We start from the raw sequence: 24,429 nt of genomic DNA on the forward strand, positions 1-24,429 counted from the left end.
ATAAGCTAACTCAATGTTGATACGCGCATAAACCAATGACCATGCAAAATAACGCGATAAGCGAGTTATTATATGACCAGTTAATGCTAATCGCTATTCGCATTAACTTTTTTACCATGCAAAAAGGGCATAATATTGCAAGCAGATAAGATATCAGCAAGCAACTGCAATAATGTCCACTTGGATTTGCAGACTTTTTGTGTTTTGGCCGCAGCGCCTAGTTTTTTACCTTTTGTTTATTACTGTTAAATTGGGAGTCAAATGTTAGAACTACTGTACGAATAGTCATTACTCAACCGAGTCAACAAATCCATTTTTTCTATTTAAAACGGCATTTTTTTTATTTAAAAATCCACAAATCCAATAAAACTTTCATTTAAAAAACCTTCGATTCCCCTTTAATTACTGTTATTTCATAGTTACTTGTCTTGGTCCCTGCTAAAGCTCTGTATAATAATAACTAGGTGTTTTTTTGGCTACTTCGTCTACTTTATACAATAAAAAAAACGGAATTAGAAAATGATGGAAAATCGCTAAAGTAACAGAGATGTGCGACTTTAATTACAGAAAAATATCTCATCCAATTTATAATGTTTATCAATATGCTATGTGCAAACCATATTTAAATATTTTCTAAACGTCACTTTTTAATTCTTGCAGCAGATTCAGCTGGTTTTGGCCAACAAACATATTATCAACATCATTTTTGTGATTAAGATCTCAAAAATATTATGAAGTTCATAATTCTTTCACTCCATGAACCATAGCCTACACAATACAAATTCATTAGGTATAGGCCATATGGTCTAATTCTAAAGCTATCTACTGGTCCGACAGTTTAACAGTAACTATACTGATAAGATACGGGGAGAGAACGCATATAGTCGAAAACAATGAAAATAAAATATAGTAGGGTGGGGTAAGGTGGGACACCTTTGACACATAATATCCAAATATCCTGATTGTGTTTTAAACAATTAATAACGGCCTATGAAAGTCATAAAGATACGGTTTATAATTCTTTTAATTTTCTTTGTTTACTATCACAAAAGACAAAAAATATAATAAAAGGTATCCCATCTTCTCGTATCCCATACTATATATTCTTCCAAAAATGGCTCTACACCCAAGTAATTATACTCGACATTTTGTTTGTATATTATATTTTGTATCTATGTCCAATGTAAACTTAACAAATACACAAACAGGTGTGAAACAAAACACCACACACACTTTCACAAACTTGATAGCGAACAAAGAAGCTAAAACTTGTCAATTTTATTGTCTGTACAATTGTTATGAAAAGAAAATGTTACAGAACTCTTAAATCATATTATCTGTTGCTGTTTTATCGATGCAGTAAGAATTTGTTTAAATGAAATTATTGAGCCGATATCTGTTAACTTCTTCTTTGTAGTTTAAGGTTTGTTGGATCCTCGCCCACCAATAAGTAGTGCGTTGTTTTTAAACATTCTTTTTACCGAGTAGACCTGAAAACATCAAAATCGTAAAACCGTACACAGAAAATACATTAAAACAAACTGTTATATAACTGCTTACAGGGGTGTACATAAGGGTATAGAACTGTCTACGCACACTTGACCGTTGTTAGAAAGTTTAATTTTTGCCTAATTGTATTTTAGATACGCAGCCCAGATCTATGCTCTCCGGCCCCGTGGCTCAGTTGTCAGGCGATCACGTAGATAATGGGATCGAGGCTCGATACGGATTGGAGTAGATGCGTCTATGGGTAAGACACAAACGCACACTACACGGACCTATCAGTGGACACTAATTGGTATTAGGTTAATCAGGGTAATGGGCCAAACCTTGATTAAATCACATGTCCAATGGTATGGACCTAATTGTCAACAGGATTTTACACAGCACCTACAATATAAGGTGCAAAAAACTAAAGCTTATACGTATTGACCTACCTGGCCGAAACCGACGAAACAAACCACAATCACGGCCATCATAGAAGTAAAAGAAACACGAGACACGTTTGATCTTAAAGTATCCCAGTCGCCTTCGATTTTATTTAGTGAGTGATGCAAGTAACGTGTAGAAAACCCGACGTCGGTGGAAATTTGAAACACCCGGTCCTAATTAAAGCGAAATAGAGCACGGTTAGAGTTTTATACAATACAGGTTAATATACAGTCTGTGGGGTAAGATGGAACACCGAAATATCTAAATATCCTGATCGTGTTTTAAACAATTAACAACCGTCTATGGGAGTCGTGAGGAAGCGGTTTTATAATTCTTTAAACGTTCTTTATACTACCAAATGGAACGAGAAAATAAATTGAAAAGGTGTCCCATCTTTCCCACCATAATATATGTTGTATATAAACATACATGCTAAAGTTATGTTATAGTTGTTTTATTCATATTTTCTGGTGGTTTTAGCGAAAGCGCGTTTTATTCAGTAATTTTGTCCTTTTTTAACTTCTGGTGTGTTATATCAACTGTTATTTAACCCTTTCTTATCTTTTTTTTTCGATTCTGTGTAACACTCAAACCTTTGTTAAGTTGTAAACGAAGGGGCAAACTAAAATTATTGATTTTATATTGTTCGAGTTACATAACTGGCACGGGTGTATAAATAAAAATATTCCAATTAGACCGTTAGTGTATTCTGCCTATCTTATTTAGGACATATATAGTATGCATTTTCTCCACAGCGAAAAAGCACTTCCATTATCCCAAAGACGAATTACCAAACCAGTTGTTTATTATCATATTTATATACTTACGTAAAGCCTATACATGCTGATATCAGATTCGTTCTGTAATGCATTATGATTTGCTTTGTGAAAGTATTTAACTTCTTTATGATGCAGGACAACAATTTGGAAATGAACCAACTTTGAATTGAACTTGTCCGCTCTATTGTCCAAACAGCATGCGTAGTAACCTATAACAGAAACGTATTTTAGGTGCGGTGCTGTTTATGTAACCTCTCTACAGACCCATAGTGGGCCACGTCAAGGGACTTCTATAGGACAGAGCACGGCCTACTAGGGATCTCTAGTAGGCCGTGGTCAGAGCTATTCTATTACACGACTGTTTTATGTATATAGTAGAGTGGGGTAATATGGGACATTTTTGGCACATAATATCCAAATATCCTAACCTTGTTTTAAACAATTAACAATGATTCTTATGAAAGTTGAAAGGAAGCTGTTTTTGTAATCAATAGAATGTTCTTTGTTTACTACCAAATGGGATGAGAAAATGGAATACAAAGTTGTCTCATCCTCCCCCACCCTACTAAAAGTAGTGTGTTTCTACACAAGGAATTTAAGATATAAAAATACATAGTGATGATCTAGCCAGCTATAATTACCGTCCTCTGGGCAAAATATGTTCATAGTTACTTCTTGCACGGGTTCATTGGTCTGCTTTAGTATAGTTTTATTGGTGGGTAGGGCAATGAACGAATTAATTCCAGCTTTCCCCGTTAAGGATGGCGACACCTGTACCTAGGATCAGCATATGATAGTTTAGCTATATAATGAATAATGTGTCCGTGGTCCGTAGCTTTAGCTTTAAAATAATGTACTTCTGGGTAACTTTAGCTCGTCAAAGAAAATTTACATTAAAAAATAGCCATCCTGTTTGCAACATAAACCACAAGTAGATATTCTAGAGTTATGCAGTATACGCTTGTAGCATTTTTGTACAAGCGAATATTCTTTAGATCGTTGACTTTGTTATGTGCCTACCTCGTGCCCACACGATAGTTCAGACCCGTTTTCACATCTCTCGAACAAACATTCAAGCCCACCAGCACCAAGGTGAAGTTTGCTTACAAATTCGTGCATGACTGAGCCTTCCATCAGTTGGGTGAAGAATCCGCTGGCAAGTGATGTCTCATAAACATTAAATGGAGCGAGGTCTTCTGTTCGGTAAGGAGTATTTTCGTATTAAAGTGCTGCCGGTATCATAACTATACGTTTAATAAAGAGTTTTAATATGTAATAATTTAATGTAGGGAACAAAATGTAGTTCGCGATTATAATACGCGTAGCGCTTGCAAGGCGATGCGAAACGTTGGAAATGAGTTGTATTTTATTAAAACCGATAAAAGCATCGCGATTGCTTCACACAGCAATATACAGACATATACCCTTTTTGCGTGGTCATTTTTATGCGCGTAAGTACTCGCATATTTACATGCAAAAAAAGTTAACATGCATAACGTCATAAGCGTGTCATCTGCTGTAGGAGGTTGGTTATTACCCTTTTTGCGTGGTCACTTTTATGTGCGTAAGTACTCGCAAAAACAAAGTTAACACGCATAGCGTCATAAGCGTGTTACCTGCTGTAGAAGGTTGGTTATTACTCGCACTATGCGAGTAAAGAAAAGTATTGTGGAAGTACAATTTCACTTTTAGAAGATTAATCTTTTTCGGGTATTTTTTTTACAGTTTTTAGTTCGTAATACCACCATAAGGTATCAGAACTTATTTTATAAACTAGATTTAACAATATTACGCTAAAATAGGCTAACTCAATGTTGATACGCGCATAAACCAATGACCATGCAAAATAACGCGGTTAGCGAGTTATCATATGACGAGTAAATGCGGATCGTTATTCGCATTAACTTTTTACCATGCAAAAAGGGTAATATTGTCAATCCACGAAGTTTAAAAAAATGGTTAGTTAAGGTTAGCAAGTGTCAAAACAGAGAATTGTACGTTTTTAACAGCGTCAATAATTTTAAAGTTTATATTTTATAACGGTTAAGGTGTGATACCGTAAATTTGTACTATTAGTCCCAACTTACCACTTCATAATATATATGTCGTGAATTGGACCCTTCGTAAATACAAAAAAATCTATTTTAAAAAGCTACCATGAGCTGGTTGTATAGTGCAGTAGCAAATGTTATGCATTGTATAGTAAGGTATAGGGTAAGATGGGACACCTTTAGTGCACACTGTATTTTAGTGTATTCAAATATCCTGATTTGTTTAAAACAACTAACTACAAATATGGGAGTCGAAAGGATACGGTTTTAAAAATTATTTTGGTTTTCTTTAATTTCTATCAAATGGGACGAGATAATAGAATAATAAAAAGGTGTCTCATCTTCCCCTACCCTACTATAACGGTAAACTATATAAACATAGCGTAGCCTATATTGTAAATCACACAAATAACGTCTCACCTTCAGTTTGAGCGAGCGTGCAGCATAACAGTGTAACCACTAAACTCAGGACAACGTTTACGGTTTTCATTTCCCTGGTTCTTTACTCTAACGTTTGCAAATGTTCTACTGGTTAAAATAGAAAAGCAGATGAGTAACGATGGAGACATACGCACAGTAGGGAAACGAGAAGGAAGTGATCAAATGATTTCTAGTAAATTGACTGTTGCGCCTTTCCAAATTCCCACATCCACAGGCCACTTATACATCATATAGTCTAAAGGCTGTTCGTTTTTATTGTTTGTTTTAAACAGAGCCAAAGTCATGTATACTATGTGGTTCATCACGAGAAACACGTAGGTAACATTAAATTGTATTTGTTTTTCGATGGAAGTTTGTACATAACATGTACGTACGTAATATTATTGTGTACATTTATGTACCATTGCATTATATTCACTATAAAACCCAATCGGTGTTGTGTTTTAAACTCTAAACAAAGTTGAAACTATTTTGCTAAAACTCGCGCCGAAAGGTTGGGTAATCCCCTATTGCAAAAGCGCGGAAAATTGGGCCCACATTTACAAATTTGTTTTCATGTGTTGCAGAATGCAGTATTCATTGTAGTTGTTGCGCCCTGCAGTCGTTACAATGATGGTCTCTAATGTATCTTCTTGGTTGAAGAACAATAAGACTGTACAAGTTCCACAAGATTGGTTGGCGGCTTGTATAAACTGGCTCAACTCTGAAAATCAGGTGAAGTGCAAATACTGTTTTTTTTCTAGCCATTTTTTGATTAGCAGAAATATATTATAATGTTGTAAAAAAAGCTACAAAATAAATTCGATGGTTACCCTTGCACAGATTTGGTAATTTTTTCTTGTACCAGGGTGAAGCTCTTACAATGCAACAGATTCAGAACCAAGTATATGGCCAGTGGTTGGACACAGATCTATCAGACCTTGAACAGCCAACTTTGCCTGATGAAATTCTACTGGAAAAGTACATGCTACGTGGAAAGTGAGTGTTTTAAATTGGTTGTAAACTTGTATGTAACTTTTTTAAATTTTGTTCTTTTTCATTTCGAATGTTTTTTTTTTGAAGTTTGTCACGGGTTGCATAAAATAACACTCTGTTTTTCTAACTAACTTGTCTAGCGTTGCGGCCTGGTGGTTAGACGCTTGCATTGTGACCAAAAAATACTGGATTCATAGCTCGGTACTGATCCAACCTAGTGGTTACGAATGGGTAGTATCTCCTTGTGTGTCGGGGTATTGAATCAAGTATGACCTAACTCTCTAGTTCAATGGACTTTGTGTGTTACCGTTTAGGTTCTTAAGGACATCACCCAAAGAAAAATTTTAACTTGTTTCTCTCATAAAAGTTTGCTTGCTGAAGTTGTAAAAGTATAGACCTTGCATACATAACTATGGGTTAAGTTGGGTCCAGACACCTATGACATTGGGAAAGGACTACATTTGACCATCTATACTCAAAAACCCGACAAAAATGATCACTTTCGCACATGAACTTTTTGCTTTGGGTTTGGCATACCCTTAAGACCCCTAGCTAAAATCAGTACCGTGTGATAAAGTAACCACTAACTTATTGTGAAATTTAACATGCAGATACTGCTTACAAATCAATTCATTGCTGGACATATCCCAGTCTGCTCATAGCCAGCTTTTAAAACTTCAAAACAAGGACAATTCAAATACAGCCGTATCTGCTGAGACACAAGCCACTCAAAAAGTAAGAGACTTCATTTCTATTCAATACTTTTCATATTCAGCTAATTTTTCAAATCTAATTTATTGCTACCAGGCCTTTTAAAAGAAATATTCTGGGTTGTCTAAAATAAGGATTTGCGAAAAAAAGTCAAAAACAATGATGAAAACAAGTGATTTTAGCCTAGGTACAGTTGTTACAGTTTTGTAGTTAGTGCAGCAAAACCCTCGTAATTCCCCAAAAAAAAACAATAACAAGTTTTTACACTTAAAAAGGTCTTTACATGCTTTTTTTCTTTAGAAACACACATTTTGTTAAAATGATCTTGTAGCTCACATGAACATTTTGTGAAATTTTTGTTTAGGTATAAAATTTTCATTTATATATGATATAAATATATATATATATTAAAGTTTGGTTTTTTTTAGCCATGGGAGAAAAAATCTTCTCGAATGCTGATGCTACAACTAACAGATGGTGTGACAAATATACAAGCAATAGAATACCAAACAATACCAACACTAAATGAAACATTACCACCCGGAATAAAGGTACTATGCAGGGGCGTTACTTTTTTAATCCCAGCATTGTGGGTGTTTGTTGCTAGGACTCTCAATATCAAATGCTCCAACCCTGTAGTTCCTTGTGCCCGGCGCCGTAACACAGTTTGGGTAAGGCACTTAACGGCAATTGCTCCAACCCAGTGGTCACTAATGGGTTATCAAAATTCTCAGCCACACATGAAAAAAGCCTCTGAAAAAAAATAATCACCAACAAAGTAATATACTTGGTAACTCATAAGTTGGCACGAGGTTTATGAAACATAACACCCTTTAACAACTGTTGTTTTCAGACCACGTGAGGATAAAGTAAGTTACATTTATTCATTTAAGTGTTGCTACTTGTTTAAATTGTCAGTCATATCAAGAAAAAACAAACAAAGTTACAATGTGGTAATTATTAACCAGATGTGAAGGTGTATGAAACATAACAACCAGGTGTGTTGACCCAATACTGGGGCTGCAGCTCAGTTGGTTAGCAAGCCTGTACCTAACCTAGAGATATTGGGTTCAAGGCTCTTCGCTGATACTATTGTGGGCATATGTATCTATGGGCAAGACCGCAAGACACCTAACGGCAATTGCTCCAACCTTGCGGTCACTATTGGGTTGTTCAAATTATCAGCCACACATAAAAAGTCCCCCACAAAGTAGCATACTTTGTAACTGTAAGCTGGCACGAGGTGTATGAAACAGAACACCCGTTTTTAATGACTGTGGACCACGCAAGTTAACTTACATTCATTTATTTATTCAATACCAGTAAATCACGAAATTTGATTATATTTGTTCAATCAATTGGGTGTACCTTTCCAGGTACTTATTAAAGGACCTGTGTTATGTCGAGAAGGCGTGATAATGCTCTCTCCTCGACATATTGAAGTCCTTGGTGGGGAAGTGGAGGATCTCTTCCATGAATCTTGTAAAGAAGCTACATTACATAAAGCACTTAACCTTCCGCTTCCTGTATGTTGTTTGTTTCACATTTATTTTTATATTTTTCTATTTTCAGGTTGTTTTTTGCTTTTTATCACAAAGTGCACTTGTTATTAATGTTAAAGATTTGCTCTCATTAATAAATTTTTAAAAATGTAAATTTTTTGGCAATTAAAAACTGCATGACTTTTTGGCAATAGCCTTTAGTGTGCTCACATTTTTGTAACAGTTATTCTAGAAAAATGATACAAGTTACATTGTATACTTCAGGCTCACAACCAAATACACCAACTGCCACAAACGGAAAATGAACCCGAAACCACCACTAACACAGAATTGGGTAAAGTTTATAATTTTTTACCTAAACACAATTGTCTGTCTGTAACAGATATTTTGGGGTGATGTAATTTGTGAATTTATTCTTGATCTAGCAGTTATATTGTTGGACAATTTTATTGCATCCTTCCTGATGCAGTAAACAACAATTGGTTCAAATAATCTAATAATATACCAAAGGCATATCAATTATCAATTTCTGTAATATTTGACATTATCAGTTTTCATTATCTCGAACTCAAATAAAAGATTCAGCAATTTAAAATTGATTATATATTTCCTAAATTTTATTTTAAAATTCCCAGTTGATCTTGGTCTTACCGAAGAAATGCTTGGTCAGCTTTTTGACGACGATGAAGCAGAAACGGTGCCGAATGCGACTCAGCGTACAGTGACTCATCAAAATCAAGCATTGAACGCAAGCGACCCTATAGAAATAATAGATGATGTTGATGATGAGATAGATGAGGAAATTCTTCTTGCAGTTGACCGTGTGGAAGCAGAGGTGTCCATGTGCTGTTTATTAATTTAAGTAATATCTGCTGTTTGATAATCTTATTTTTTCTATAAATTGGGGAAGTAATAATGCTAAGTTCTATGTTATCCTTATCTAAAAATGAAAAACTTCCATAAATTTATAACGAAAACATCAAAACAATACCTAAAGCAATGTTCCAGATGTGAAAGCTACAAATATGTTCTTTTTTGTCTTACAAAATTACATTAAAAATTTAAATTAATACAAACTTCTATGTTATTCTTATCTAAAAATGAAAAACTTCCATAAATTTATAACGAAAACATCAAAACAATACCTAAAGCAATGTTCCAGATGTGAAAGCTACAAATATGTTCTTTTTTGTCTTACAAAATTACATTAAAAATTTAAATTATTACAAACTTTATATTTTTGCTTCAGATGTTGGACAGTAAACCAAACTTTTCATCTGTGCCACCAAATCAACCTAAATGCCATATTTCAAGTTATTCACATTCACCACATACAAAAACAGGTAGTTTGTGTAGTATTTATTTAAGATGTTTATTTCTTTTTATAAAATAGTTCAGAGTATTTATGATTTTTTTATGGAAAGCTTTAAGATTTTGTGTTAAAACGCTCGTGCATAACCCTACTCCCTTTTTCACTAACCTATATTTTCCTTTTCTTGTCTTCACATTAAATTAAAGAAAAGTACATCATTTTAACTTTGGCTATTTTGCTGTAACTTTCATAAAATTAACTTTTAACACATTAAAACAGATTTACATTTTCACACAGAACCAATTTCAGTTGCCAAAATAAATCCAGCTCCAGCTATTAATCCTACACCTCCATCATCTAAACAACTAACCATAAAAGACGCATTTAACCAAAATTTCAAGCCATTGCCATCACACCTGGTATCATGCGCTCAGTCAAACAAACTGACAGTTCCACCTCCAGACACGAAACCTAAAACTAGTTTAAACCGGAAACGAAAAAGTTCTGGACCAGAATCTCCTGCAAAATCTGAAAATAAGGAATTCTCCATCGTTTCAACAACAACAGCATCACATCAACTTGTTGATAACACTACAAAGTCGATAAAACATGTTGATGTAAAGCAACAAATTAGCAGAACAGATATTTGTAAAAATGAAAATTTTTCTGTATCTTGTGGACAACCACTTTATATGTACATCTGCAGAGCAAAGAAATTGAACCAGGTATTAAGTTTTATTTTGTCAATCCAATGCATTTGAAATGTATTGTAGTTATTTTTTTTGATTTTATGTATGGCTGATAAATTGGACAACCCATTAGTGGCCACTAGGTTAGAGAAATTGCTGTTAAGTGTCTTGCCCAAGGAGACATACGCCCACAATGGTAGCAGCGTCGGGCCTTGACCCATTACCCTTGGGTTCGAAGCAGGCGCGCTAACCACTTTGCCAAGGTGCCAAAAAAAATCATTTATCAGTACATATGATGATTTGATGTATTTAAACCAGTATTTATATATAACATTGGAGTCTTAATGGCTCATACACAAAAGTTCATTTCTTATGTAATAGTATGAGTATGCATATAATACTGTGAATTAGTTGAATACCATTAGCACATAACACGTAATTTTAGGTTTAAGATTTAACAACCCTTTTTTTAGAGTAGTGAGGATACTGTTATATAATTTTGTACATATTTATGGTTTCTTACCAATAAGAACAATAAAAAACAACCAAATATAGAAGTGATTTTAATCTAAATTTTTTTTATTTTACAGTCTTCAGTTCAATTCCGGACAAAAGCTTATATTGTAACTTTGCTTTCAAAACTTGTGGTCAACGTAGCTAACCAGTGGCATTTGACCGCCAGAATTTGTGATGGCACCGGTGTGTTGGATGTGGAATTCAGTGATCATGTTTTAACTGGTTTAATCGGGTTCACAGCAGCACAGGTGCAACAAGTTTGTTGACTTACTTATTTAGAAAGAAAGATTGTATTTATATTTATATATCATGATCCTAAATCACGCTATTCGTTAAAGTTGTAGGGAAACGGTTTGCTGCTATTATACAGGTTTAATAGAAATTAGTGCTATGTCCATTTTTACTCTCTTTAGAGTTTTTTAAAACATTTCCCGAACACAAACTTTAAATATTACTTTACTTTAGGCAAATCAAGCAAAAAATACACCTGGGGAAAGCCTAGCTTCTTTGCGTCAGGGCATGGCATCATGTAGACAAGAAATTATTGGTATGTGTAAAATTATGTCAATTCAAATCGATGGCCAAAAAGTGGAAGTTTTTGACCTACAGGACGCAGATGTTAAGTTCTGGCAGCGCTTTGATAAAACATAATGTTCTGTATTTTGTTTTCTATTTAATTTTGATGTGTTTTTTTTCAAAAAATCTATGGCTATATTAAAACAGCTGACATTTGATTTTAAATTAAGAGGTCTTATGCAGCTATGAGTGGTTAGCTTGTTAACTATTGGATTGATTCATTTAACGGTCTCACTATTAAAAACCAAAAGCCAGGACAGCACAAAGTTTTTCAGTAACTAGCAGGCAATCCTAAATATCTAGGATTTTTGGGGGTCGGACAGCTGCAACAGTTTATTGCACTAGCTAATGCACTCTTGCCCCAACTTTGGAAACAGGGGTGACAACAATCATGCTGTTAAGTTTTACATCCAAGATTACAGAGCAAACACAGGTCCTTCCGCGAATAATACCCTTTAAAAGTTTAAACTTATGCTTGTCATTGTCACAGACTAAGACAATACACTTTGTTCTGTTCCTCATAAAATCTAAGGGCCATTTAGATAACAAACAAGTTTTACAGTTTATTATGATCGATATAACAGCAGCTACGAACTAATAATATACTTTTGATATATAACAGCAGCAATAATACGTTTTCCAGCAGTCGAATAAAAAAAACGTCTAAAAAAACCTTAAAACAAACAGCAATATATATTTTCGCAGCGTATAAAAGTAAAACAGGATGATAAAAATGTTGCGAAATATTGTAAAGTAAATGTAAAGTCACTATCTTGAACCACTGTTAGCGGGGCTTTCTCTGGCCGCCTGTACAAGCATTTCAACAATAGAAGGGAGGTCAGATAATTTGGCTTTCACGTATTCAGGCAACCTAGCAGACTGGCCGAACCTATATAGGAAATAAAATGCATTTTTGACAATATTTTTAAGTAGGATCAATGCTTCTTAGCCTATATTTAACTAAAATCGATAGAAAAATTAAAAATGACCAGTTTAAAAGTAGATTTATTTTAAAAATAGACTGCCTACCTTTCTGTGCGGCCTGAAGGGTGGGAGTAGAGCACAGTAGTTGTAGCTGACTGCATTAATATCTGTGATCCATCATTGTACATAACCCATATATCACCGGTGCATAAATGTGAGGCACGACCAACACCTGGGACTTCCAATGTCTTGGATACCTGGTTAGAGTCGGCCAGTGGAGTGAAAACATGCTCTGTGGAAAAAAATAATGGTTTTAAACAAATAAATAAAGAATTTGAGCTTGTTAGTGGCGTAAAAATATGCTTTGCGGAAAAAATAAGGTTTTTAAACAAATAAATAAAGAATTTGAGCTTTTTAAAATGATCGTAAGGCTGGCACATACCTCTGTGATCATTTTTAGACGACCCGTTTGAGGAAGCTGGTGCTTTTGGCACGCTTCGTTTCCTGCTCATGGCTGTAGCACTAGAACGATATGAAAGAACTGACTCAGTAAAATGAATAGGGGGTGCTGCGCTTGGAGACGTGGTGGGAGCTATTGATGGTGTCGGCAAACTATCAGGGGTTCGAGGTGTTGATACAGGCTCAGGGCTTCTTGTTGGAGTGGATAGTTTGTCACGTAGTGCGGTTTTGGTTAAGTTTGTGGTGCGGGTTGTTTCATTGGTTGGTCGCCTGCATTGGTAATGTGTATATGGTAACTATCAGGTAAAATTTGATAAAAATATTTACAAACACGCAATAAAAGATTGTCAAACTTCTCTGTATTTAAAATAAAAAATCACAATGAGTTTTACATTTTGCAAGGAATTATTTTAATTTTAAATTTAGCTTCAAAGAAAGTAAGGTACTTAGAGAACCACTGTTTTATAAATTTAAACAACAGTATTTTGCATAGCGATAATAGATAATGACAAAATGACGTAATGAACTTACCGTGATACAGTTATAGGAAAATATGACGAGTCATTTCCCGAATTCTCCTCAACCACCGAAATTGCTGACTCGATGTCGAGAGCTTTCTGTCGTGATGTCAGAGCATGAGTCAGCATATCTTGGTACTCGGGGGTGAGGTTAGCAATTGCTTCACAGTTTTGGTCGAGTGGTAATCTACGCAAATCTTGGCTGTCCAGTGTGATAAGCTTGCCGGTCTGATCGATTATCATAGTTTTGCCTTTGCTCTGTTGGACCTTAGCGCCTAGAAAATGCAAGAAGTTAGCAACTTGGTTCCGGGTGGTGGGGTTGGCCTTGCCCTTGATATTTATTTTTTTAAGTGTAGTCCAAAAAATTATTAATGTGTTTCTAGTTAAGTTCTTACTTGTATTGAAATTTATAATAAAAGAATTTATAAAGAGATAAAAAAATTTAGACTAAAGGACATAATTCCTTATAAATAGTAGCTTTTCCTTAATATGTTTGATTTGAGAGAATATTTTGCATTTTTAAATAATTTTGAAAACTATACACACAAACACACCATTATAAAAACATGCTTCGAGGTCGGCTTCCGGTGCGTTTTCCATTAACATGCACTTTGCTTGCTTTGTGAACAGAGTTACCTTGGGTGTTTTAGATCGTACCAATTGCACAAACCTGTAAAAATTAAACTAATTTTATAGTTATGGGTTGATTTGAGATCTGTGGGGGTAAGATGGGACACCCCTTTCACACATAGTATTCAAATATCCTGAATGTGTTTTAAACAATTTACAACGCTCCATGGGATTCGTGTGGATACAACTTTATAATTTCTTGAATATTCTTTGTTTACTACCAAATGGGACGAGAAAATAGAATGGAAAGGTGTCCCATCTTACCCCACCCTACTTGTACATGTACAAACATATACATGTACATTACCTACCTTGCTAGATATTTGTACTTGTTGTGGTATTTGTCAGGTAATGTAGATTTCTCATATGTATTGGTTGAGTCTGGTGGTATGGGTGGTTGTTTGGATAATATATATCCACTTTGTTCTTTGGTGGTGGGTGAAAATATCTGCTTTGTAATGAAATTGTTATTTTTGCACGATTTAAAGGTCTATAGTAGGTGTAGATTTTCATAGGCGTCAAAATTTTGGTAAAACACAGATTATCCTGGGAAATAAATTTCAGCTCTTTGTAATATTTTCTAGGGCAGGCCTGCTACCTTGGGTTTAGTAACAATGTAGGTATTAGAATACTTGCCTTTATTGAATTTCCGTTGTCTGAGACGCACAGTACTTCAGTAACAATATCTTTGCCTGTTTTGCTGTTCACTATTTCCAGACACACCTCACCATTCTGTAGTATGCTGACCTGGTGTATGGAAAAGTTTGGGTCGGTTATAATTTTGCAACAACTGTTTAAATGCAAGCCAAATGGATATAAATAACAAGAAAATAACAACGTTAGTGCGTCTGCCTCTAACCGTGAGGTAATGAGTTCAAGGCTTATCATTGCTAATATGGGCGTATGTTTCCTAAGGCAAGACACTTAATGGTTAATTGCCTCAACCCAGTGGTCACTAATGGGTTGTCTAAATTATCAGCCATACAAAAAAAAGGAAAAAATAATAAAAATAATCAACCACAAAGAAACGTACATGATAACTGGTAAGCTGGCACAAGGTGTACGAAACAGAACAACTAAAACAACTGTTATAGAGAACAGAATGACTTGTTTTCCGGCCATGAGAGGATAAAACAAGTAACATTTATACTTTAGTTTTAAGTCTTCTTTGTGCTAAATCAAAATTGGGTAAAAACTCTCACCATGGAATTTTTGGCTTTTTGTCGAATTGTGCGAAGTCTGCATGAGTTAATGTTGGGAAGGTCGCGGGATTTCGCTTCCGCTCGTCTTGTGTTGGATGATGCATGGGAATGAACGCTGTGGTGTGGCTTTGGAGGTTTGCTGTACATGTTCTGCATAATTGATGTCAAATTATAGTTTATATAAGTTATGTTGAAACGGGTGTATTACTGTATGAAGTATGGATTTTGGCACTTGCAATTGGGGATGTAATAACAAAGTACTCAAAAATATACATAACGCAAGCTTACCGAGCTTGACTTGGTTCGTGCGTCTCTGAGTTGCGTGTGTGATTGCTCTGTGACGTCATTCCCCTTATCTTGATTTGGAGTACGGTCAATAGTTCTATTATTATGTTGCTCTTGCGTCTGTTTTCCATTATACCAATTGTGGCTTTGAGTGTGCTTGTTTTCGCTGGAAATATTACACTGCGACCGCTCGGGTTTTGGTGGCGCGTAATCGGCATGCTTGCGCATCCTGTCGGCTGTTCTGCCGCGGACTGCGCCATGACTGGAAGAGTGATGGCTGTAGTCACGAGCTGAGGTGCGATCAGACTCCGCAGGGTCGCTGTTCGCGATAGAACTGTCTTTGTATCGACGAGAGGACGCAGAACGGGAACCGCGGGTTACGTTAGGTCGTAGCAGCGAATCTTCAGTCTGTGAAACGTTCTGCATTGACGACGAACGGTTTATGCCGTTCTGTTTGAAGCTACGATGCGCGGGATCTCCTTGCCGTTGTATATCGTGATATTCCGAATCATCATCGGCCGTGTAATCCCGCACAGGTGGTGATGGCGGGTGGCGGGGTCTTGAGTAATTACTTGTGTTCGATTTGTAGCATCCTGGTTCGTATTTGGCTTGGTAAGGCTGAAAGCTTCCCCCTGGAGGGTAGAACAGATCGTCGGGTCGCATGGTCGACGCGTCAGGGAATTTCCCCTGTAACGTGTCGTCGTATCCGGTGACGTCATTCGACTGCGGTTCGCGCGGGTAACGACGAGCGCTGCCTGTCGAACTGCTTTCAATAGATAAGGTTGAGTTGCGAGACTTATAACGATCGTGCCGACCTTGACTGTAATGACTGCGTGGCTTGGAAGGCAGAGTACCGCTAGTAAACGAGTCCGTGCGTTGACCCCAAGACCCGTCGCCGTGGACATGTCGCACGTCATGAGGGTTTTCCCCGCGGTCTTCCGGTTGCCGCCACATTGGAGGTCGATTGCCCGGCATGTCCCGGGTCCGACTCGCCCACTGCCGCCGGGTATCGGTGTTCTCGGGCCGGCCGAAGCCGTTTTTCGCCGCCGGTCGTCGTTCATCGTAAGACTCCTCATAGGTCGAACCAATGTCCAGAACAGGTTCCAATTTCTGCGGCGGTAAAGCCACGATTGGTCTCGTTCTTGGCGGCTGCCTTCTCGACTCAGTAAAGCTTGGTTGTTGGTGGTGTAGGGTGCCTTGCCTACTGTAGTTGTTCGTTGAATTGGTTGTCATTGTCGCATGTCCACTGTCTACTGACGCCTCACGACCTTTTAGCGTGTCTGGTTTCTATAAATCACGTACAAGTTTTGCGACTTAATTTTATGGTAGATAACGTTATTTTATTGCTCGCAAAACTTTAGAATTAGATAAAAATAACTTTGTAACAATAACTTTGTAACACCGAGTATGTAGTTCAAGCAATCAGTTATTTTTATGTTGGTATGTCACCCTAAATACATAACACATGCATACCATGAATGGGTGGTCCAGCACAGCAGAGAGCGAGATACGATCTTGAGGATCCTTCCTTAGCATTTTAGTGATGAGGTCACTGGCTTGTTGTGAAATATTCTCAGGTATTGTAAAGTTACCAAGCACAACGCGGTTCAGTGTGCTTTTAACTGCGTCAGTCTATATTGGTCGGGAATAAACGTTACTGAAGATTTGAATGGTAGATTGGTAGGTATACAGTATGTACAGGCAGTGGCGCAACCAGCGCGTTCAAAAGGGGGCTGTCATATTTACGTCCAGTCCACGTTTATCTATGACACGATAAAACACTCCCTTTGTTGGTTGTGCACACGAATATATATTCTATTTTACGCGGTAAATTAAAACTAACACTACATTATTAAAAAGACGTATCTAAATTAATATAAACAGATGAAACATTGTTGCAGATTAACGCATGTTAATGTAACGATTATTTACGTTAGAATACCTTTGATAAACCATTACGATTGTTCCATCACAAACGAGATTGTTGGTAAACAATTGTGTTTTATTTGCTCCCATACGATCTGTAGTTTTTGTATAATTTCTGTTTCTGATGATTAGTTTAAATCAGTGCTTTCCAAACTATGGTACGCGAAGGCCTCCCAGGTGGTACGCGAGCACCTTATTAAGTTCAAACCAAACGATCGCAAATGATCTTTTAGTGATTGTCGTAAGCATTATTTTAATCCACATAAATTACGTAGAGCGTGACATTCCATGTTATATTCCCTACACCGGTGTTCCTAACTTTTTAAACCTAGGCGTTGCTTTACGCGTGTACAAAGTATTTTTGCAAGCCTATCTTTACTTATGCGCATTCGTGAAAAGGCAAATATTCAACCTGTTTTCAAGCACCTGCAGGCTAAATAATCAAGGGAACAATCGCTATTATGACGCAAATAATCAACGTGTGAATTGCTATTATGACGTAATCAATTCCCAGATCAAACAATCGCTGTTATGACGCGATGAATCCACGTGTGAATTCCTACTGTTTCGTAATAATTATGCTGCTTGGCTGAGGAAAACATCGTAAATATACAGCAGTGCTACTTCTGGAACATATTTAGGTTGTTTATTACCGCGCCTGTTGCCCTGTTTAATAGGCAAATTACTTTTATTTTCACGCAACTTTGAGAAAGGCAGTGCCAAGTTTGTGTTGCGAATGCCCGTGGAAAAAATAGGTGTGCGTGCGGTTCCTAAATTTACTATTTAAAATGAGTTGTTCACGAGGCTTTAGTAGTTTAGTGTGTAGGTGGTTTGAGAACGCTGCTTGAACCAAAAAGTGGTACGCGAGTAGATAAAGTTTGGTAACCACTGGTTTAAATGCAGATAAACCGCGATTATTATGGATTTTAATTGGTGCAAATATAAGTGCGAGGAGCGACGCTATCAGTAAATTGGAACCAACACAAATTGCAATATAATATTACAAAGTATTTTCCCGGCCGAGCTTGGACAGAAGCCAAAAAACATCTTGTTGGCACCGCACGAGAACCAGAGTTTCATTACGTCACTTTTCACGAGAATAAATTCACAACGATTGCTTCGTTTGTTAAGTGTTGAATGTATGCTACCACATGCGACTTCCTTTATTTCCTACGCCGGCGTAGAGCGTAAAAATGTGACGCTTATACACGATGTTTCGATCTCGCGGTTGGTTGGGCAGTTAGCACATTCCTCCAGATTGTTATATTATGAAACGTCATAATTAATAGTTACGTTACAATAGGACAAGTGACGTAACAATTGAACGAAAAATTATTTCAATTTCAGGCGAAGGAATGTAATATTAAAGGCAACGCGTGTGTGTGCGTCTTAGCACTTTCTGGCTGCGTGCGTGTCTGCGGTAAAGGGGGCTGTCATGACAGCAAAACAGCCCCCCTGGTTGCGCCCCTGTGTACAGGGAGTCCTAGGACACTAGGTAGTAATAAATTTGATAATAATATACAGTAGGTCGGGGGAAGATAAGACACTTTTTTTATTCTTTATTCTGACCCCATTTGGTAGTAAACAAAGAACATTCAAAGAATTATAAAACCGTATCCTCACAACACCCATAAACCGTTGTTAATTGTTTAAAACACGATCAGGATATTTGGATAATATGTTCTAAAGGTGTCCCATCTTCCCCCGCAGTACTATAATAAGTTTAGTTATCTCTTTGATTACGGTAGCAAAGATTTAAAAATATTTTAAACGAAAAGACGACGAGGAACAGTTGTTAAAACACGCTTACAGTTAAAAACATACTTACATTTAGTTGGAAGAAAATAAGCGTGTTTGCTACACCTAGCAGACAAACGAGCCATTTATGCTTAATTATTATTAAGTTACGCTAGTCTTCTAATAGAAACAAAAGTGTGCGTGAAGAGACGACCCGTATCAACGGTTTATCCGAAATTGAATATACTTACGTCAAATGGAGGCACGCCCACCAAAAACGTATAAAACATGCAGCCCAGTGACCATACATCAGATTCTAAACCATGCGCGCTTCGAGTTGCTATCTCTCTGCAATAAATACAAACTGGGTTTAAAGATGCGATAATGAGGTTGAGCTATAACGAGCGGCTACGCAGGGGAAATGTGATTTTTTTTGGAACTGGGCAGGTAAATTAATACATTGATTATAATAAATTTAAAAATTGGCAAACGGTTTTAAAAATTGGCTACAGTTTAAAAACATCTCTTTGTACAGTTTAACATTAAACACACACGCCAACGGAAAAGGGCGTTTCACGGAGCTGTATTTGTCTAGTGTCGTCATTAAACATAAAACAAACGCAAATATAACAGATCAGTCTATGTCGCGCAATGACGAAACAAACATGCTTGTTCCGTCACAGTACGACCGTTAAACGCTTACAAAAACTTGCGGTTACACAATGTAGGCTTGCCTGAACTCGGCAGCGAAAAAAATTACGACCCGCGAGAGTCCTATTGTCGTTACTGTGACGTCACAAAGGGTGGGGGTCGGTCGAAGGTGTGTGGCTTCTAAACGGCAGTTTATACCAAGTCGATAAGTATGTGAAACGAAGTTTAGGCGCAGTATGTTTGCCCGGGCATGTTAGCGCAGTTGGGTCGTATTTCGTAACGTAAAATATCGCGGTTGAAAACGACATACCTCATGTCACATTTAAAGAACCCAACGGCCGAATTAAAAAACATTAAATCAATTAAATCACGGATTAAATGGAGGCTTTAAAAAGGGATTTGCAAACATCTGCATGATAACAAGATCTGCCTAATTGGGCCAATGTGGTACACAACAAAAAACGTGATTCATGTGAATATGGAATATATTCATGGAATTAAAAACAAAGCTGACATTAAACATTGGCAGTTATGATAAATGTAATATATTATTATATGCTGTTGCTGGACATCAAACAATAAACATCACAATACTATTCTACATGATAATGGGACATTGCCTTATGTCATGTGCATATTTTTTGTTATACTTTGTTGATTAACTATCTTTCATTTAAATACAAATAAATAAAGGTACATGCTGTTGCGATCTGTGTAAACTATTAACTTACGGAGATATGAAGTTCGGGGTACCACACATGGTGAAGTGTTTATCTGTAGGTAGAGCAAGGCGAGTTGCGAGCCCAAAATCAGCTATTTTAATGTGGCAATTATCATCAAGCAGCATATTGGCAAGGGTTATGTCACGATGAAGAATTCCATGTGCATGTAGATACAACATTCCTTCTACTATTTGCACCATGAATTCACGCACTGTGGGGAAAGGTTTATAATAATACAGTGCCAAAATAGAGGTAAATAAAACTGTATTTAAACCAACAAAATCTTGGGTATCATTCATAAAATAGTTCAAAGACATCAAACAAAAGGAACCTTATTCATCAATATGGTGAATGCATTATACCTTGGCTCTGCTTGTTTGTGTAGCTATGCTACTTAACACGGGGTAAAAGATATTCTAGGCTAAAAACTTTAGTTTTAAACATTTTATGTCAATAAAATTACAGTTAGAGAGCCAATAGTACATTATGTTTGTTTTTAAATATTTTATAGGCAAAAGAAACTAAATTGTCAAAAGCATTACCTTGTTGTTCACACAATGAATTTCCTTGACTTTTTAAAAATCGGTTCAGTTCTCCTTTCATGCAAAGCTCCAAGATGAGATAAACATGATCAGCATCTTCAAAACAGTGATGCAGCTCCAGTATTGAAGGATGCTTGAGCTGGGCATGAATTTCAACCTCGCTCCGGACACGAGAAACCATCCCAGACTTCCTCATGCTCCGTTTATCGATCATTTTGATCGCTACACCACGGTTTGACTCTCTGCACTTTGCGCGGTATACGCAAGCAAAAGCGCCACGTCCAATTAGGTTAAGAACTTCATACTCAGCAATTGTGCTTCCATAAGGGGGCATTTGATCACTATGAGAGTTGTATAGCTTCTTTGCTACTTTATGAGGCATTGTGTAGATGAAGAATAAGATAGACACCAAGTTACCTAGTAGAAAAAAAATTTTTTACAATAAAAAATACTAAGCAATTGCAATAATTGAGTGTCACATCTCCAGTATTATTTAGGAAAAAGAATTCAAGTTTTTAGTAATTTTTTAAATAAAATATGCAATTCTAGAAGTAGAAGCTGTTTTTAAATCGTATATGTGCCTTAATAAAACATTGTATATATTTTAAGATTGCTAAGGGTGCAATATGTTTAGATCAACTGTAGTGAGAGCATTATACGATTAACAAACCAGTATTACCACCACTAATTTAACACTGCAAAAATAAATTATAATGTGACTTACTTCTACTAAATGTAAACTCAAGCAAGTTTTTTACATCCTTTAGAAATGGTAACCTCATAGCAGGAAATTGGAAAATAAAAACTGACACACATTCATTGTTTTACACACAAAATCCTAACAATAGGTACATAAGAGTATTGCACCAGCAATAAAACCACTTTGGTTCACTAGGTAATAAAACTTGTATTTGACTTCCAGGTATTATATATAAATATTAAATATTTATATGAATAAGTTTGTTTTTTTTTCTTTTTAAATATTATCTAAAATACTAAAATATATTCTTATCTACTTTTGTAGTGTTAAACATTGCTAACAGAAAGAAATTCAGTTAAACCAAGTATGTTTTACTGTTTGTCCTGAATTATAGCTTTTGGTAAATTTTGTTAAAAAAATAAAACTTCATAGAAAAGTGACATATTCTACCTACCCACACACTGACACTAGTACATCATTCCACCTCTATGCAGTAATTCAAGTGATCCAATCTTCCAGTATATTTTCCTTCCATGCATGCCTAGACTTGTCGTTTAGAATTCAGTTTTCGTCGGCTAGCGAATGTTTACTGAAACAAAAATACCATTGACATTTATTTTGACATTCTGCGCTGTATAGTTATTGCGGGTTCGTTAATTTATTTGCTAAGACATAAATACTAAGACTTGAAGTATATTGGATCTACGCGTATTAAACAACAAGATAAATATACTGACTGTAGTCAACTAGCAATCCAGTCTATTCTTGCCTCACTAGTATTCGTAACAATACAAACGATTGTATGATGTAACTTGATCCTTTCATTGTTTACAGACCATCGGCATTGGGAATCATTCGGTAAACTGAATATTTCGTTATTTTTCGAAACAATACTTAGCTGCGGTGAGTGAACCAGTTTGTGTGCGGGTGAGTTAAATTGTTTGTTTTAGAATTTTAGCAAATTACGGATTTTCTTTACGACAAGTTGCGATATTTTAAAATTTGTGCCTGCTGTGTTCTCACTTCGGTTCGTGTCAGCGGTTAAATTTATTTCGCTACAACTGGGGAGTTTTCTAAAGCGATAAATTATATGAATGAATGTAACTTCCTTTGTATACAGCTTAGAAATGATAACATAGGTAACTTTAGTAGGAAATCCTAATTTTGCGTTAAATCAAACACAGTTTTGTATTCAATAAAAAAATCTGTCTTTGCAGTTTCGTGGTTTCTTTTAATGTTTTACCATAGTACTTTCATGCGTGACCACAATGTGACGTCATAACAAAAGAAACAAACAGGAGCAAAGAGCTGGACTACCATAAGAGAGTACTATGGTTTTACCGTTACTACCTGCCTTTTCGCTTTTGTCTCTCTTGTTCTTCCACCCGATTCGACTCGTGATTAGCCTTAGAAATGAGAGAAAGTTCGACAAATATTAGCGCATGAATGGGCGCAAAATAATACTTTCATACCATAGCGGTACGCGATTAACGCTATATATGGTTAAGTGCGTGATGTTGATTATAAAGCGAAAACGTGAGGCATTTAAATTATTACATTGGCAAAACAGTTATATAATTAATTAGGGTGACCGTGGCTGTAGGTATTTGCAGTGAATTGTAGACTTGAAAAAGGTAAACAGCATTAGTTTGGCAACATATTCTTGCTTTGTTTTAAGTTATTAATAGAGTACCAATTACCAGATTTGGTTCATTCAGTGCACCTTTTAAGCTTTTTTTTTCATCCAAACGATGCAGTCTGTACTAAAGAGCGTAAATTTGTGCCAAAAGTAGCCCTGCGCCCCTGCTGTATATTTAAACATTTCCCAATCAATCTTAATAGCAATTGACACATTCATAATTTAGTCTGTAATTGCTTAAAAACAGGTTGAGCGTTACCTTTTTCATATATGTGTTTAAGTACACCCTGGCTACTTCCCCTCTGTGACTATTCCCCCGGCTACTTCCCCTCCATAACTATATTCACCCCGGTTACTTCCCCTCCATAACTAACTAACTATTCACCCCGGCTACTTCCCCTCCGTGACTATCCCCCCTGGCTACTTCCCCCCATGACCATTCCCCCCGGCTACTTCCCTCCATGACCATTCCCCCTGGCTACTTCCCCTCCGTGACTATTCCCCCCCGCTACTTTCCCCAATGACCATTCCCTCGGCTACTTCCCCCTCATGACCATTCCCCCCAGCTACTTCCCTTCCGTGACTATTCCCCCTGGCTACTTTCCCCTGTGACAATTTTCCCGGCTACCTCCCCCCATGACTATTTCCCCCGGCTACTTCCACTCCGTGACTATGCACCGACTTCTTTCCTTCCATGACTATTCCCCCGGCTACTTCCCCTCCGTGACTATGCACCGGCTACTCCCCCCCCTGACCATTCCCCCCGGCTACTTCTCCTCTGTGACTATTCCCCCCGGCTACTTCCCCTCTGTAACTATTCCCCCTGGCTACTCCTCCCCCTGGCTACTCCTCCCCCTGACCATTCCCCCCAGCTACTTCCCCTCTGTGACTATTCCTCCCAGCTACTTCCCCTCCGTGTCTATGCACCGGCTACTCCCCCCCTGACCATTCCCCCCAGCTACTTCCCCCCGGCTACTTCCCCCCATGACTATTCCCCCGGCTACTTTCCC

The 24,429-nt window shown here is 36.9% G+C and overlaps 4 protein-coding genes across 7 annotated transcripts in view; 2 read left to right on the plus strand and 2 right to left on the minus strand.

Moving 5' to 3' along the window:
* Positions 1 to 24,429, plus strand: part of LOC149724963 (trafficking protein particle complex subunit 6b-like) — a 90,947-nt gene that overhangs the window by 11,981 nt on the left and 54,537 nt on the right. The gene's annotated exons all lie outside the window — the stretch shown is intronic.
* Positions 1,264 to 5,343, minus strand: LOC149724966 (transmembrane emp24 domain-containing protein 6-like). 2 transcript variants are annotated; one of them, XM_089891885.1, is made up of 6 exons: positions 5,183 to 5,343; positions 3,732 to 3,907; positions 3,353 to 3,488; positions 2,760 to 2,920; positions 1,938 to 2,105; positions 1,264 to 1,490 (listed from the first exon to the last, which is right to left on the minus strand). In XM_089891885.1, exons 1-6 carry the CDS (start codon positions 5,250 to 5,252, stop codon positions 1,419 to 1,421), a joined length of 783 nt encoding a protein of 260 aa, XP_089748011.1. In that variant the 5' UTR covers positions 5,253 to 5,343; the 3' UTR covers positions 1,264 to 1,418. The 2 variants fall into 2 exon arrangements, with proteins under 2 accessions (XP_089748011.1, XP_089748012.1); XM_089891886.1 differs by having other exon boundaries at positions 3,732 to 3,904; positions 5,183 to 5,336.
* Positions 5,435 to 11,649, plus strand: LOC149724967 (recQ-mediated genome instability protein 1-like). 2 transcript variants are annotated; one of them, XM_089891866.1, is made up of 12 exons: positions 5,435 to 5,517; positions 5,770 to 5,917; positions 6,051 to 6,181; positions 6,790 to 6,913; positions 7,318 to 7,440; positions 8,266 to 8,415; positions 8,656 to 8,725; positions 9,027 to 9,226; positions 9,641 to 9,734; positions 10,001 to 10,428; positions 10,983 to 11,156; positions 11,374 to 11,649. In XM_089891866.1, the coding sequence occupies exons 2-12, from the start codon at positions 5,813 to 5,815 to the stop codon at positions 11,557 to 11,559; spliced, it is 1,785 nt and encodes a 594-aa protein (XP_089747992.1). In that variant the 5' UTR covers positions 5,435 to 5,517; positions 5,770 to 5,812; the 3' UTR covers positions 11,560 to 11,649. The 2 variants fall into 2 exon arrangements, with proteins under 2 accessions (XP_089747992.1, XP_089747991.1); XM_089891865.1 differs by lacking the exon at positions 5,435 to 5,517 and having other exon boundaries at positions 5,700 to 5,917.
* LOC149724968 (serine/threonine-protein kinase PLK4-like) lies at positions 12,028 to 22,725 on the minus strand. 2 transcript variants are annotated; one of them, XM_089891853.1, is made up of 14 exons: positions 22,235 to 22,725; positions 21,081 to 21,497; positions 20,548 to 20,749; positions 19,417 to 19,513; positions 16,976 to 17,134; positions 15,506 to 16,789; positions 15,218 to 15,367; positions 14,652 to 14,762; positions 14,327 to 14,463; positions 13,940 to 14,055; positions 13,399 to 13,660; positions 12,851 to 13,137; positions 12,514 to 12,700; positions 12,028 to 12,373 (listed from the first exon to the last, which is right to left on the minus strand). In XM_089891853.1, exons 2-14 carry the CDS (start codon positions 21,460 to 21,462, stop codon positions 12,253 to 12,255), a joined length of 3,495 nt encoding a protein of 1,164 aa, XP_089747979.1. In that variant the 5' UTR covers positions 21,463 to 21,497; positions 22,235 to 22,725; the 3' UTR covers positions 12,028 to 12,252. The 2 variants fall into 2 exon arrangements, with proteins under 2 accessions (XP_089747979.1, XP_089747978.1); XM_089891852.1 differs by lacking the exon at positions 22,235 to 22,725 and adding an exon at positions 21,805 to 21,994.

Source organism: Ciona robusta, chromosome 14 (assembly GCF_009617815.1).
Source record: "Ciona robusta chromosome 14, ASM961781v2".
NCBI lineage: Eukaryota > Metazoa > Chordata > Ascidiacea > Phlebobranchia > Cionidae > Ciona > Ciona robusta.